Source organism: Micromys minutus (genome assembly GCF_963924665.1).
Source record: "Micromys minutus genome assembly, chromosome: 2".
Classification (NCBI taxonomy): domain Eukaryota; kingdom Metazoa; phylum Chordata; class Mammalia; order Rodentia; family Muridae; genus Micromys; species Micromys minutus.
Window position 1 is genome coordinate 19,310,679 of NC_137971.1, and position 14,314 is coordinate 19,324,992.

At 45.1% G+C, this 14,314-nt stretch overlaps 1 protein-coding gene across 1 annotated transcript in view; it reads left to right on the forward strand.

The window, feature by feature from the left end:
• Window positions 1–14,314, forward strand: part of PIK3AP1 (phosphoinositide-3-kinase adaptor protein 1) — a 107,227-nt gene that overhangs the window by 4,751 nt on the left and 88,162 nt on the right. The window contains exon 2 of the mRNA XM_080911751.1: window positions 3,955–4,374. Within this exon, the coding sequence (XP_080767877.1) occupies window positions 3,955–4,374 (420 nt within the window). The remainder of the gene's footprint in view (window positions 1–3,954; window positions 4,375–14,314) is intronic.

Here is a 14,314-nt window from a genome sequence, read left to right on the forward strand (position 1 = left end):
AGTGTCTTCCCTGCACTGTCCTCACACACACCAGAAGAGGGCATCAGATCCCATTACACATGGTCGTGAGCCTCCATGTGGTTGCTGGGAATTGAACTCAGGACCTCTGCAAGAACAGTCAGTGCTCGGAATCGCTGAGCCATCTCTCCAGCCCCCACCATTCTTAGTTTTAAGAGGATAGACTATTAACACTATTCCTGGTTGTTGGCGATTATCTTGGTTATGGAGCGGAAGCAATATTTGCTGAATTTGTGCACAGTGAAGTGACTTTCTCTGTCTTTCCATATTGGGCTCTTTGAAAAGAAATCTCTAGGTGCTTCCTTCGGGGTGTGGCCCTCTTGGGATTTGTGTGCATATGATACCTGTGTTTCACCCCAGTTGTAAATGACTGTCGTCTTACTAGTTTTTAGTGCTGGAGACTGAAGTAAGGACCCTGCGCTATTGCACTGAGCTTCCTTAGCCAGCCTCTCTTCAGTTTCTTTACCCAGGTTGGTTACCATGTATGGCTCCACAGGATTTATTACACACTCTGGCTTGCGCTGTCTTCTTGTCTTGTCTGTTTTCTTTCCCACAATGCTCCTGCTTGGGCTGTGGGAGGTTCTTCAGCTCTCATTTCTTCACTATGTTATTTTTTTTCTTGAGAGCGTCCATATTTATGGACATACAAGATGTTTTGGGTTCATTGTATGCTTCTTGCTGTGTGAAATACGTTTTACTAGAATCACTGGGAGAACCAACCATTTTTCTAAGAATCACTGATTTTCTCTCTCGCTCTCTGTCTCTCTCTGTCTCTGTCTCTCTGTTTCTTAAAATTAGAAAATAGTATTTCAAACCAGTGACACTAGATGTGTTTTAGTTATATTTTCCAAATTACATTTTGCATTTTTTGACCTTTAAAATAGAGTGCACCTTAGAAATTCAGCATGGGGGGGTTTCAGTCAGTCAGTGGGGGTCCATGTGGTCAGCACCTGGGGTAGTCCGTGTGGTTCTCTCTTGGCAGCAGCTCATGATGGATGAGTTTAAGTACTGTCTGTTGGGTGAGGATGCTGAGAATATGTACTCCCAAGAGCACAAGTAAAATGGCAGGTCAGTGCCCAGGAAGAAAAGATTAATTACAGCATAACTATTCCTGGTAACTCAGAATTTAGGGAATAGCAAATGTTATGGAGAAGCCAAAGCTATGGAGGGGTCTCTAGGCTCGTGTGTATTGATTCCCTCAGTGATGCCAACGCTAGGTGAAGACTCTTTCTCCTAAGGCTGGAGTAGCCACTCATGAACAGTCTTCAGGGTGGTTGTTCTTCTAAGGTGGCATCTCAAAGGACCCATGAAATGTCACCATTTTTGTGAGGGGCTCATGCATCTCAGGCCACTATTGACCTCTGTAAGAAGCTTCCAAAGCTGACTTTGAGCTTAGATGATGGAGATGTGAGGACAGTTTGTGGGAGGTGATTCTCTTCTTTTACAATGTGAGCTTTTAGACACTGAACTCAGGTCATCAGGCTTGGTACAAATGCCTTAACCTGCTAAGTAGGCCAACTGGCTGGCTTCTTCTTCAACTTGTCCTCCCGCCTCCACCCGCCAGGCTGTCTGGTGCTAGGATTACTAGCCTTGCCTCTTCCTCCTCCTTCTCTTCCTCTTCCTCCTCTTCTTCCTCCTTTTCCTTCTCTTCTTCTTCTGCCTCCACCTGCCAAGCTGTCCAGTGCTACGGTTACTAGCCTTGGTGCCACTTTCTCCTCCTCCTAACTTAAAAAAAAAAAAAAACAACCTATTTTTACAAATAAATTAAAATTTCTTTAGAAATTATTTTTTCATGTGTGTATGTGCGCATTTCTGCGCCAGTGTCAGGGGCCAGAAGAAGACAATGGATCATCTTAAGCTGTAGTTACAGGGAATTGTGAGCCACCTGACCTGGGTGCTGGCATCTGGGTGCTGGCATTTGAACCTGCATCTTCTGTAGAAGCAATAAATGTTCTTAGCCACAGAGCCATCACTCCAGCCCCTAATCTCATGTTCTTAATGATGCTTCTTACATTTAAGACGTCCTCCTCTTCTCCTTACTTCTTTGCCCACTTGTTACTCTTTCTGAAACATTACCATTGGCTTGGCATGGTGGCACATACCTCTAAATCCTGACACTTGGGAGGTGGAGATTCCCTTACAGTCTTTCCAGAGCTCAGAGCTTAGGGTCTTACTCTAATCCTGCCTTTGACCTTACCTGGAACCACTCAGTGACATATGGCCCAGAGATGACATTTACTCATTTATGTTTATTGCTTGTACATACATGCTTTGAATACATGTGTACCATGGTGTGCATATGGAGGACAGAAGACAACTTGGTGGCATTGGTTCTGTCCCTCCACCTTCTGGGGATTGTACTCAGGTGGCCAAGGTGTTCAAAAAGCACCTTGACTGAGATGCTGAGACGTCTCAACTGCTCCAGTGCTGACATTCAGTTGTAAGCCTACAACTTAGATTTCTGTTTCACAAATCATCCAGTTCCTATGCTAAGGGGGAAGATGGACGCCCTGCTTCTTCGTTGGATGCATGGACACTTTGTGCTCCTTTCCTTTCCAGAATAAGATGCCAAAACAATGGTGAGGTGAAGGCCTGGGACTACGGTCACAGTAATGTCGGGAGCCTACCTTATTTGATCACTGAAAAATGTGACTCTATTCTTTTATAATATTTTCGGCATATTTCCTGTTAGAAGGGAGTGTAGGGGGCTAGGGCAAAGGGTTGAGCTGGGAGCCACCCTGAGTGTTAATCCTGACTCTGCTGTTAACTTTCTTTTTAAAATTAAACAACTTTATTAAAAAAAAACAGAGATACATGTACAGATTTGAAAAGCATTTTTGCATCAAACTATATAAATGTATTTTTTGTCAGTACTTGATTTTTTTTAAAGGTTTGATAGCATGCATTGAAAGCTTACTAGTTACAATGAGCATAAAGTACATGTAAAACAAAACGTAACATGGAAGTAGTTGAGGTTTTCTTGGTGTGTAAAGGGTGGTTAGTACTCTGCGTTGTGCTGTTAACTTTCTGAGTGAGAACTTGAACGAGCCCCCCATCTTCTCAGAGTGTTCCTTTCCTCTGCAGATGAGAGGTATAATGGGCCAGGGGACCCCACCCCTGCCCTGTTTGTTTCTGGCATCTGTATGGTTAACTCAGAACATTGACTCATCCTGTTTCCACTTACACGACACATTGTTAGTGTGAGGATCAGGACACCACCTTCCAACTCTTGAGGACTGTTTTTATATTTCAAGCTCTGGGAAGAGCACCTGACCTGAAATACACATAAAAATGGCCGTTCTGTTTCTACTGCTGGATGAATAAACTGAGGCACAGAAGATTTCAGTGGTTTTCCTAGAGCTGTGAATCGAGTTGGCAGAGCCGGCCTTCTAACCCCCAGTCTGATCCCTCCCCTTCTTCTGACGACTGCGTTTGAAATAGAACTATGTTTCAGGGTCACATCAGACAGTTCAGCTACTTGGTGACCACTGTGAGCCCTGGCTAAGTTACTCAGTGTGCTACATTGGTGCACCCTCTTTCCAATGGGCTAGTAACGGTACCCATGGTCCAAGGGTGCTGTGAGGATGAAGTGAATTTAACAGCAATGCATGTGGAGGAAGACTTGAATAGCAACGGTTTTATATCAGTGCTTGCTGTTCTGCTGGAGCAGAGCAGTTATGGGGGCAGCGTGTGGGTGATTCCATAGCTCCTGTGGTCTAGAACTGTCGGATGTGTTTGGATGAAGAGTGTGAAGAGTGTGGTATGTCTGGCACATTGATGAGCTGTAAGCAGGTCAAAGGGCTGGACAAATGCTACAGGTAGATCTGGGAAACCGTGGGTGCCAGGTCCCGTTGGATGGTGTATCTTCCGGGTTTTAGAGAGCCTCCTATAAGGTGCAAGCATTAACGAGCTTTTTTTCCTGTGCCCTTCTTGCAGGGTGGGGCCGGGGATGCGACATCCTCATCTTCTACAGCCCAGATGCCGAGGAATGGTGCCAGTACCTACAGGATCTTTTCGTGTCCTGCCGGCAGGTCCGTAGCCAGAAGATGCAGACATACCGGCTGGTCCCGGATGCCTCTTTCTCTGCCCAGGACCTGTGGGTCTTCAGAGATGCACGATGCGTGCTGGTGCTGCTGTCTGCGGGGCTGGTGGGATGCTTCGCCCAGCCAGGACTGCTGCCAATGCTGCAGCGTGCCTGCCACCCGCCGCAGCGTGTGGTGCGGCTGCTGTGTGGGGTCCAGCCAGGTGATGAGGACTTCCAGGCCTTCTTTCCCGACTGGGCACACTGGCAGGAACTGACCTGTGATGATGAGCCAGAGACATACCTGGCGGCGGTGAGGAAAGCCATTTCTGAAGGTAAGGGTTCTAACAAGGCAGAGAGGCGAGCTCAAGAGGAATTACAGAACCACATCCTAGATCCAGGAGAATATATATATATATATATTTGAACATTGTTCATCATGCTATAAAATAGAGAAAGTTCTCTGAGAAGATCTGGTGTCCACTGGGGATGTAGCTCAGTGATAAAGTACTTCCTAGCATGTGCAAGACCCTGGATTCAATCTCCAGACTTAGGTATATTTCTTGGTTTAGAGCAAACAGATTTCTAAGATGGGATAGGTTAAAGCTTCTTTCTAGAATTTTCTATGCTTTGGAAGACATGGAATCCAGGTTCCCCGATGGACAACAGTCTTTGGTGGCTGTAGGTGTGAGGAGTTTATCAGCCAGGGCTCCTGCTTGTACCTTGCTTCTGCTTTTTCTTTGCAGTGACATTGATAGTTGGGCTGAGGTGGTGTTTATGGAGAAATGGCCCTCTCTTTATCTGGCTAGGCCAGCTTCTGTCCTTCGATTGGTAACATTCCAGTCATTCTGGCAGGGCCCAGAAACTATGACACCGTTTGATTAACAGAAGCAGAAGGCAGGCACTTGGATGGACGCAGGTCACAGTTTTTCTTCTTTGGCCTTTCCTTTTAACCCCTGTGTGTGCTGTAGGCAGGTCATGAGTCTACCTTCTGTCTTCTTATCATTTGAGATCTCATAGACCTGGCACCAGCCAAGAAACCTGGACAATTCCCAGTTCCACTCCACTGTGCTTCCGTGGTCCCAGGTGCAACCTGTGCCTTTATGAAGCTCACCCTCTCCCACTTCATGATCCAAACCCAGAATTTACCAACTTGAAGCTGGGCCTGGTGGTACATGCTTGAAATCCCAGCTGTCTGAGCAGCAGTGGCAGGAAGACCAAAAGTTCAAGGTTGGCCTGGGCTACATAGTGATTTCAAGGCCAGGAATGGGTAACTGAGTGAGGCCCTGTCTTAGGATGGGGTGGGAGGAAGTTGGGAGGGCTGGGGATGCAGCAGAGCTCTGGAAAACGTCCTCTTTCCTAGTATGTGCAAGGCTGGAGCTTCAGTCCCCAGTACTGAAGCAAGAGCAATAATTCTGTGTTCTGGTTTGCTTTCTGTTGCTGTGATAAAAGATTCAGACCAAAGGATTTATTTCAGCTTATGTGCTTTAGTCTTATCACCCAGGGAAGCTAAGCCAGGGACTTCAGGCAGGCCTGAAAACAATGGAGGGATGCTGCTCACAGGCTTGCTACCCATGGCTTGCTCAGCTTGCTTTCTTATACAATACAGGACCACCTGCCCACAGATTATCATGAGTCAAGAAAATGGCCCAAAGACATACCTACAGGTCAGTCTGATGGAGGTAATTCTTTGGTTGAGGTTTTCTTCTTTCTGGGTCATATAAGATATGATATGTAATCAGCGAACAGGACCAGGTCTCAGCAGAGCAGAGCCTTGCTCACTTTGTAATACAAATAACTGGTGTAAATACAACAGATGACTCTCCTGAAATGCGCCGGACCTGGGTTAGCAATGTTTTAGACTTTGCTCATCTTGACTTTGGTGTAATAGAAAAAGCACAGCGTTCAAGTGTGCACGATCATCTTTCATTGCCTTTTGGGAGCTGTGAGACATGCAAGCTTACAAAGGACCCCAACATACTAGTTATTCATTGCAGATGTCCATTGCAGAGCTCCCAGAAAGCACTGTCACTTACACAGTATATATTCATAATTATTCTCCAAAGTGGTGATTTTTTAAAAAATATTAAAGGATTAAGAAGAAGCTCAATGGAAAAGTGCTTGTCTATCATAAATGGGGGCCTATGGTTTAAGTCTCAAGATGTGGGGTGCTAGAGGGTTAAGACTTGTACTGTGCTTACAAAGATCCTGTGAGCATTCACTTCAGGTGGCAACTACCAGTAACCTCAGCTCCAGGGGGATCTTATGCCTCCTGGGACACCTATACCTACATGCATGTACATGTATGCCGATACACATGTGCACACATCATCTTAAAAAGTAAAAGGGATCCTCGCAATAGTGTTTGCATGCATTCAGTGACTAGACATCTGCACATATTGATCTTCTCTGGTATTTTGTTTTGCTTCAGACTCTGGCACAGGATGCTGTGAGCCTTTACCTTCCGGTGTTTCAGAAGGATCAATTAATTTCACAGTAGTGTTTCTGTTCCAAGAACAAATACTCTGTCATTAGAAAGAGATTATTTTAATAAGCAATTAAAATAAGCTGCCTGCTTAGTGGGTAATCTGCAGCTGAGAGTCAGTGGGTCCAGGGACATACCGAATTAAAGAAATGCTGGGAGATGGAAAGATTGCTGGTGGTCCCATGTTATCAGTTAGACTTAAATTTGAATAAAAGCTTCTCAAGGTTTAACGTGCAAAAAAGACCCGGGGAGCCTTATCAGCAATGTATGCTGCCTGAAAGCTGGTGGAACTCAAGAGTCTGTATTTCTTTTCTTTTTTTTTTTAAGTTTTTTCTTTTTTTTAAAAAAAGATTTATTTATTTTATATATATGTGAGTACACTGTAGTTGTCTTCAGACATACCAAAAGAGAGCATCCCATCACAGAAGGTTGTAAGCCACCATGTGGTTGCCGGGAATTGAACTTGGGACCTCTGGAAGAATAGTCAGTGCTCTTAACCACGGAGCCGTCTCTTCAGCCCAAGAGGTTGTACTTCTAACAAGCTCCCCAATTGCCGCCAGTGGGGCATCACATCCATCACCATCAGGCCACTAGTGGCAGCTCCGATGTGCATGAGCCTTTTCTCAAAGCAATACTTCTCTGGAATCCAGGGCAGCTCCTGGATGCCCACTGGTCTAGGTGTAGAAATAGAGCAGTGTTGATGGTTAAACTATTCGTCTTCGGTGTGGAACCCTAGAGTTCTTACAAGGTAGAAGATTTTAACCTTTTGCTTTCCTAGATATAAATGGTCCTGACTTTGAGACAGGAGGGTCCTCCTGCCACATTAACCCCTATCCTTTCTCCACTTAATAATTGGTAGTTATTTCTCTCTCACAAGAAACTATATTGGGTCCTTATCACCGAGGAAGTGTTTTAATTAGAGTCTGCAATGTGTTTGTTGGAATTGCTCTTCCAAGGTCTTCATTTGTCAAGTAGTGGGGTTGGACCAGACAGCACAGGGGGTCTCCTCCGGCTCCTCGGGCTGTAATATATCATTGTACATTGGCTAAGGAGGCGGCAAGTCACCCAAACTTCTCAACCGATCCAGTTCGGTTCCCAGCCGTGCGTGGCAGTGCACTGGAGGCGGCACCGTTGTTCTGGATTAATTTTTGGATTTGTTGGGTGATTATTTTCAGATAGGGAAGTGAGAAAACCCAAGGTACAGCCCAGCAGTCATTTCCTCTTTTATTGAAGTTCTATTCTTTGCTGCAAATCTCACTGGAATACAAAAATAGATCCTGTGAGACTGTGTGGGAAGGACCTTGCTGGCTGATGGTGAACTCATTTCTCCTGTGTGCTTGCACATTTGTGCATATGCACGCATGCCCACAAGCTGAGGCACTAAAGCTTTTGTTTAGCACTGAAGTAGTGAGTGAGCTTATCTGCTTTTGAATTTATCCATTTTTTTCCCCTGCATGTCTGTGTCTTTAGGTGTGCAGAGGCTGGAGATTGACCTCCAGGTCTTTCTCTATTACTCTCCACCTTGATTTTTAAGATAGGCTTTCCCACTGAGCCTGGAACTTACAGACTGGCTAGACCGACTGTACCCCACTTCAGCACTAAGACTACTGGCAAGCTCTACCATGTCTAGCTTTTAGGTAGATGCTGGGATTTGAACTCAGGTTCTTAGGCTTGCAAAGCTAGGATTGTACCATTTGAGAACCCAGCCCTTGCCTACCTTCTTTGTCTGCATTATCCTCTCTCTGCTTCCCCTGCCTCACCAAACCTCCTGTGTTTCAGGAGTCTCATGTTACCCAAAATTATAGAGTATTTCCCCTTTGGTTTCCAAGGGAAACTTTGAGAGGGAAATGTTTATATCTGGTTTCCATTCCATTGATTTTTACTGTTCCAGTTTTGTTGAGGTGTATTTGACCAATAAAATTAAGTGTACTCTAAGTGCAAAAATAAGAATTTGTAATACATATATAGTGTAAAATTAGTCAAATTAGTTAACGTATTTCCTTTCTGTCTTCCTCCCCCTCCTCTCCCCTCCCCTCTTCTCTCTCTCTCTCTCTCTCTTTCTCTCTCTCTCTTTCTCTCTCTCTCTCTCCCTCCCTCTCTCTCTCTCCCCCTCCCCCGTGTGTGTGTGTGTGTGTGTGTGTGTGTGTGTGTGTGTTGAGAGCTCTTTGCAAGCTCCAAGTAAACACTTTGGTATTATTAACTCTAACTTCTGTATTGCATAAGAGAGTTCCAGAATTTACTCATTTCAGGACTGCAGTTTGAACCTTTGGATAGAGTGCCACCCCCAACCTCCATCCCCTCCCATCTCTGGCTACCACATGCTACTAATTCTTTAGACCCATGTGTAAGGGAACACACACAGTGTCACCGCTCTGTATCTGGCTCATGACATCATAACATCTTCTGGGTTTATTTGTGCCACCAATGACAGGAGTTCTTACTGTTTTATGGCCAAGTGATATCCCTTTATGCATTTTCTCAAATGAAAGTAAATGTTTCCCCCCACATAACGTGCTTATTACAGCACATAAAAAAAAAAAAAAAAAAAAAAAAAAAAACCTCTGTGGTTTCTTTACAGTTTCCCTCTTTTTATCAATAAGTGATGAGAATTGTCTCATGCATCATGCCTGGTGTTGTGAATCTCGGTTGATTTCTTCTCTTCCTTTTACCTCCAGCGTTCCCACAGACCCAGGGCAGAGCCTACACTCTCTGTGGCTTTGGTTGTTTTTAAAGGTTTCCCTTTGTGCTCTGGTTAATTCAATATGTTGAAAAGTTAGTAATAAGTGTGTGTGTGTGTGTGTGTGTGTGCGTGCAGGTGCTTGTTCCCCTGCATTTGTTCATAGAGGTCAAAGGAGGTCATTGGGTGTCCTGATTTATTGCTTTTTGCCTTATTCACTTACAACAGCATATCTTACTGAACCTGGAGCTAAACTGACAGCCAGTAAGTTCTGCCTCTTGTCTCTACCTCCCTCCCATAGCATTGTAGAATGGGTGCTTGCATCCTAACTCGGGTCCTCAGACGTGCGCAGCCAGTGATCTACCCACCCGGTGATCTACCCACCGAACCATCCCTAGCCTGGGTGATTGTTTTTTTTTTTTTTTTTTTTTTTTGACAGTTACTCGGTAAAATTCGTTGGACACTTTATGTATTTTCACAGGTGTGGCTGGGCAGATGTGCTTTAGCTTTACTTCCCGCTTTGCCTTGCATTTTCCTGTCTTCTTTCCCCACCTTCCTCTTTCCTGCTTGGACTAGAAATAAAGCAAAAGTTTACAGGAGAAAGGGGTCAAGGAAACCGAGGTCTCCTTGAACTCTCCAGACCACAGATTCCCAGGCCAGGCAGGGCCTTGATAATGCCCCGGTGCTTTGTATACAGGCCTCCTCCCCTGGGCCACTGAACCACACACAGTGTCTGGGGTTAGCCCTGGAAGTATGAATTTTAAAAAGTCTTAGCAGCAGGTTGGCTACCGGGTCTGGGCTCTGTTTTGGGCCTGGTGTTCCATCATTTGATTGTTCTTGTCAGAGGAAGCAACAACCTGAGTGCTGTTCCGGGAAGTCACAGGACAGTAGTCCCAGGGGTTCGGAGGTTGACTGTAACAGGCACTCAGAGAAGCCAGACCCTTGCAGCAAAGGGGAAGTTGCTGTGCTCGCTCTGTGTGGTGGCCTCGTGGACGGTGAGTTATAGATGACTCTTGGGGTCCCTTGTAGAGACCAAGGGGAAGGAGCTGGCTTGATATCTGTTGGACTGGTCAGATTTTCCCCCACTGTCCTGGGTGACTGTGGACTTCCAATCTTGCTCTTTCTGTGTCATGGTTTTGTAACCAGCTCCGTGGCATGTCCTCACAAACCCCGCTCCTCGGGGTACTTTCTTTAAACTTTCCCCTTTGAAATGATCTATGCTTTGGGGAAGGAGGCACCTAGAAGGCATGGTGAAATCTTTCTGGCATCACGGAAAAGCTACAACCTGTCCAAATGTCATTAAGATTTCCCCCTGCCAGCCCCCCGACCGTCCTGTAAAAGGAAGGGCACAGTTACTCTCTCCTAACTGCAAGGTTATTGCTAAATGCACCCAGAACAGTTAATAGAGACCAGTTCCCAATGAGAGACCAGCGCAATGGACTTTTCCCACCCAAATCTTCAAGTCCCCTGGAATTCCAGACTCCCCCACAAAACCATGAGCTCCAACAGGCAGAGGGGGTGGTGAGCTTGAAGCTTCTCTCCCCCCCTTCCCCCACTGCTCCATCAGCTACCCGACCAATGGACTTCACTTCTCCATTTGCTTGGACGATCTGTGTCCTCTAGGAGAAGTGTGCACATTCTTTGGTTGAGAGCCACTGGCGAGCCTCCGTGGTGCTTTGGGAAGATAGTATGAAGTACTGAAGCTCTCTGGGGGAAGGTTCCAGCTTCTACCTGTCTGTAAATTAAAATAGGTTGGAATGGTGTCATCAGACAGGGATTTTGGCTTTTTGTTTATTTTTGAGACAAGGTTTCTCGGTATAGCGCTGGTTGGTCCGGAATTCACTCTGTAGATCAGGCTTGCCTCTAATGCACAGAGATCTGCCTGCCTCTGCCTCCTAAGTGCTTGGATTAGACTTTGGCATTTTCTCCATTTATTTCTGATTTGTTTTAGTATGTTTTTCCCCCACATCTAGTTTCCCCTGGGGTCATTATCGTTAGAGCTCAGGAGGGATCCACAACCTTCTACTCCCGAGAAGACCGTTCCTAGATATCGCTTCATTCTCGTGGTTTCCCTACAAGGCATTGCCTGTTCTCTCCACCTTCAAGATGACAGAAACAAGGCCCCGAAAGCTCTGTGCCTTGTTCAAGGTCTCAGCTTTTTCACTGAGAAAGGACCAGGACCAGAGAGTCTTAATCTGTAGTCTGATGTTTGGTGACTTCTTTATCCAGATGGCAGAGCCAACCTTTCCTCCAATGGTGCTAGCTAGGCTCCTGTCATTCTCAAGGTTCCATATTGGGGGTGGGTTAGAGCTGCTGTCCTGTGCCTACGTTCTAGCATGCTAGGTATACACAGTGCATGCTACTTGGAAAATGTGAAATTTTCTAGTCATTGCAGCTGGAAAAAAAATTGCAGTAAAGAGATAGGCAGGAGTTAATTTCCAATGTATTTAGCTCGATCTATTTTTATTTTAATAGACATTAAGTATAAAAGCTGCTGGGGGAAATGAGCTACATGCCATATGCTTTAAAAACACATCTATCATAGCTCCTTCATGTATTCCTCAAGGCAGACAGTCACTGGGGAGTTTCTGATGAGCCCCTGCCAGGCGCTGGCATGACGTGTCATTCTCTCTCCTTTTCTTACTGGTCTCTTATTTTGTGTGTGTTCTTTTCCACTCTTCTTCTTCTTTTGAAACTTTCTATATTTAAAAACAAATTTAAATTATGTGTCTATTTGTGTGTCTGTGTATGTGCATATGAGTGCTGTGTCTAAGGGGGCCCAGAAGAGGGCACTGGATCCCCTGAAGTTGGAAGTGGTTGTGAGCAGCCAGAACTGGGTGCTGGGGCCGAACATGAGTCCTTTGGAATAGCTGGATGCACTCTTACCCTGAGAGCTCAGACTTTCATATTTGTCACCTGCTTAGCTGTGTTCCCAAGATCTAGACGGTCAAGGTGTGTTAAGACAAATTATCTGTGCTGAACAATAGAGTTCCTGTCTTCAAAATAATCAGCTTCTGATAGCCCCTGTGATGACTGAGTCAGTCTGGAATGCTCAATTATCCTCCAGGAAACTTCCTGGGGTCAGGTCCTGGCCCAAGTTACTGATGTGTCAGTACAGTGGATGCCACAGAGCACACAGAGACCCAGACAGCTTCCGTCATGCCGATATGGAAGGTCTGGCAAACTGACTAAAAGGAAGAGGATCCTGAGGATTTTCTGAATGTAGAGGAATATATATATATATATATATATATATATACATATATATATATATATATATATATATATGTATGTATTAATCCTCTACTTCAAGCAGGTTGAACGAGGAATATATATATATTAATCCTCTACTTCAAGCAGGTTGAACTGAAAATTGAAGTCCCTGTGAAACCCCTCTGACCTTCCCCCCACCCCAGACAGACCTTCTGGTAAGGGAAAGTGACGGAGCATTGGTTTACGCCACTGCTGCGAAGTCGCTCTGTCACTTACCAGGTGTGGCCCCATGCCGGTGAAGAGGGAACTGCTGCTCTCGGAGACTCAGATAGAATTCCACTCTTGTCACATCCGTATTGGTGACCTCGTAGGTTACCAGTGTCTCTGTGGGGACTGGTAAGAGAATGAGTGTGCATCTCGTAGAGGGACACTAGCTGTAGCATGCATGCCATTTGACTCTTCTGGGTCTGCCCTCTTTAACACGCTGGGTGGGAACAGTATAGAGATGTGAATTGACAGTTGACTCCTCAGGTGCCTATAGTTACGAAGTCCAATGATTTTGGTGCCATAGGATTTTAAACTTTCCCTGTGTTGTGTCTCAGAGTGAGAATTCTCTAAATGCAGTACAGGCAGTGTATTTATTCTATATTTATTCCAGTTAGGAAGTTAACCTTGACAATAGGACTTAAGCAATGCCTGAAGAGACTTAAGTCTCTTACAGTCTATGGCCATTAGCTGACTTCAGTCTTAGACTAGCATCACGCCTTTATCTCGTGGAATGATAGGACATGTGCATCCAACATCTTACCTGATTTTTGTTTATTTGTTTTTGCTATGGTCCACAGGGAGATTTATATACGTGGGCTCTTAGGAAGATAATGGGTCCAGAGGAAATGCAGGTTTTCATAGCTTGTCTATTCAGTTTCCAGTACTCATTCATATGACCAAGAGTACGTCTGAGAGGCCCCCCCAAACAGGATGGTTTAATATTGCGACTGACTCTTGATCTTCCTGTTAAGAGAAATCACTGAAGCCACTTGTCATATGGACTTTTGGGCAGAGAACTGTTGGCCGGTTTGTTAAATGTAGACTTGAACAAAAGGCGGCTTGTTTACGAGCTACAGAAAAATGAATAAAGTCAGTACTTGATAAAAATTGCTTCTTCTGTGTTGAGGAAGAAAGACAGTTGGAGACCTTCTGGTTTTACCTTTTCATGGTTAATAAAAATTAGCCGTTGTACATCCAGAGATGATGCTTTATAATGTCAGTACCTGACAAGAGGCGAAAAGATGGCTGACCGGATGGGTTAGTAAATCCTGTCTGGGGCCATTCGTGTGTACCAGGTTTCGTTTTGAGTATCTCAGCTGGAGAGGGAGATATCCCCCATGAGCATTCTGAGGGGCCCCAAACAGGTGTCCTTTGCACTGTGGACTGTTGCTATGGGATGGTTTATCTGGGTGTTTTATAACAGCTCATCCAAAGCAAAACATTCTTTGGAGCACATCCATTTCACTCTATGCCTACACGTAAGTATGTAGGCCTACTTATCCCACAAAAGAACTAGGAAAACAGTCTGAGGCCCACTTGGATGCATATAGATTCACCAGGAGCAGAGATTAAATTCTCTCTCCCCCCCCCCCCAAATAAGGGATCATGAAAGTGAAGATATCTGTAACTTGGAAGAAGCTTCTAGAATTGACTTAGTCTTTTTTGGAAAGGTTGGAATTCGTGTCATCTGAATGTGTGTGATTTTTCCCATCACCTTCCCACAGTTATGACCATACTAGGCTTACATAAAATAATGTGGGAGAGCCTGCTTCTTCGGTCCAACAAGGTGCTAGTTTCACAAGCAGCCTGTGGGCTCTTTCTCGAACATCTGATAACACAGGAAATAGAGAAG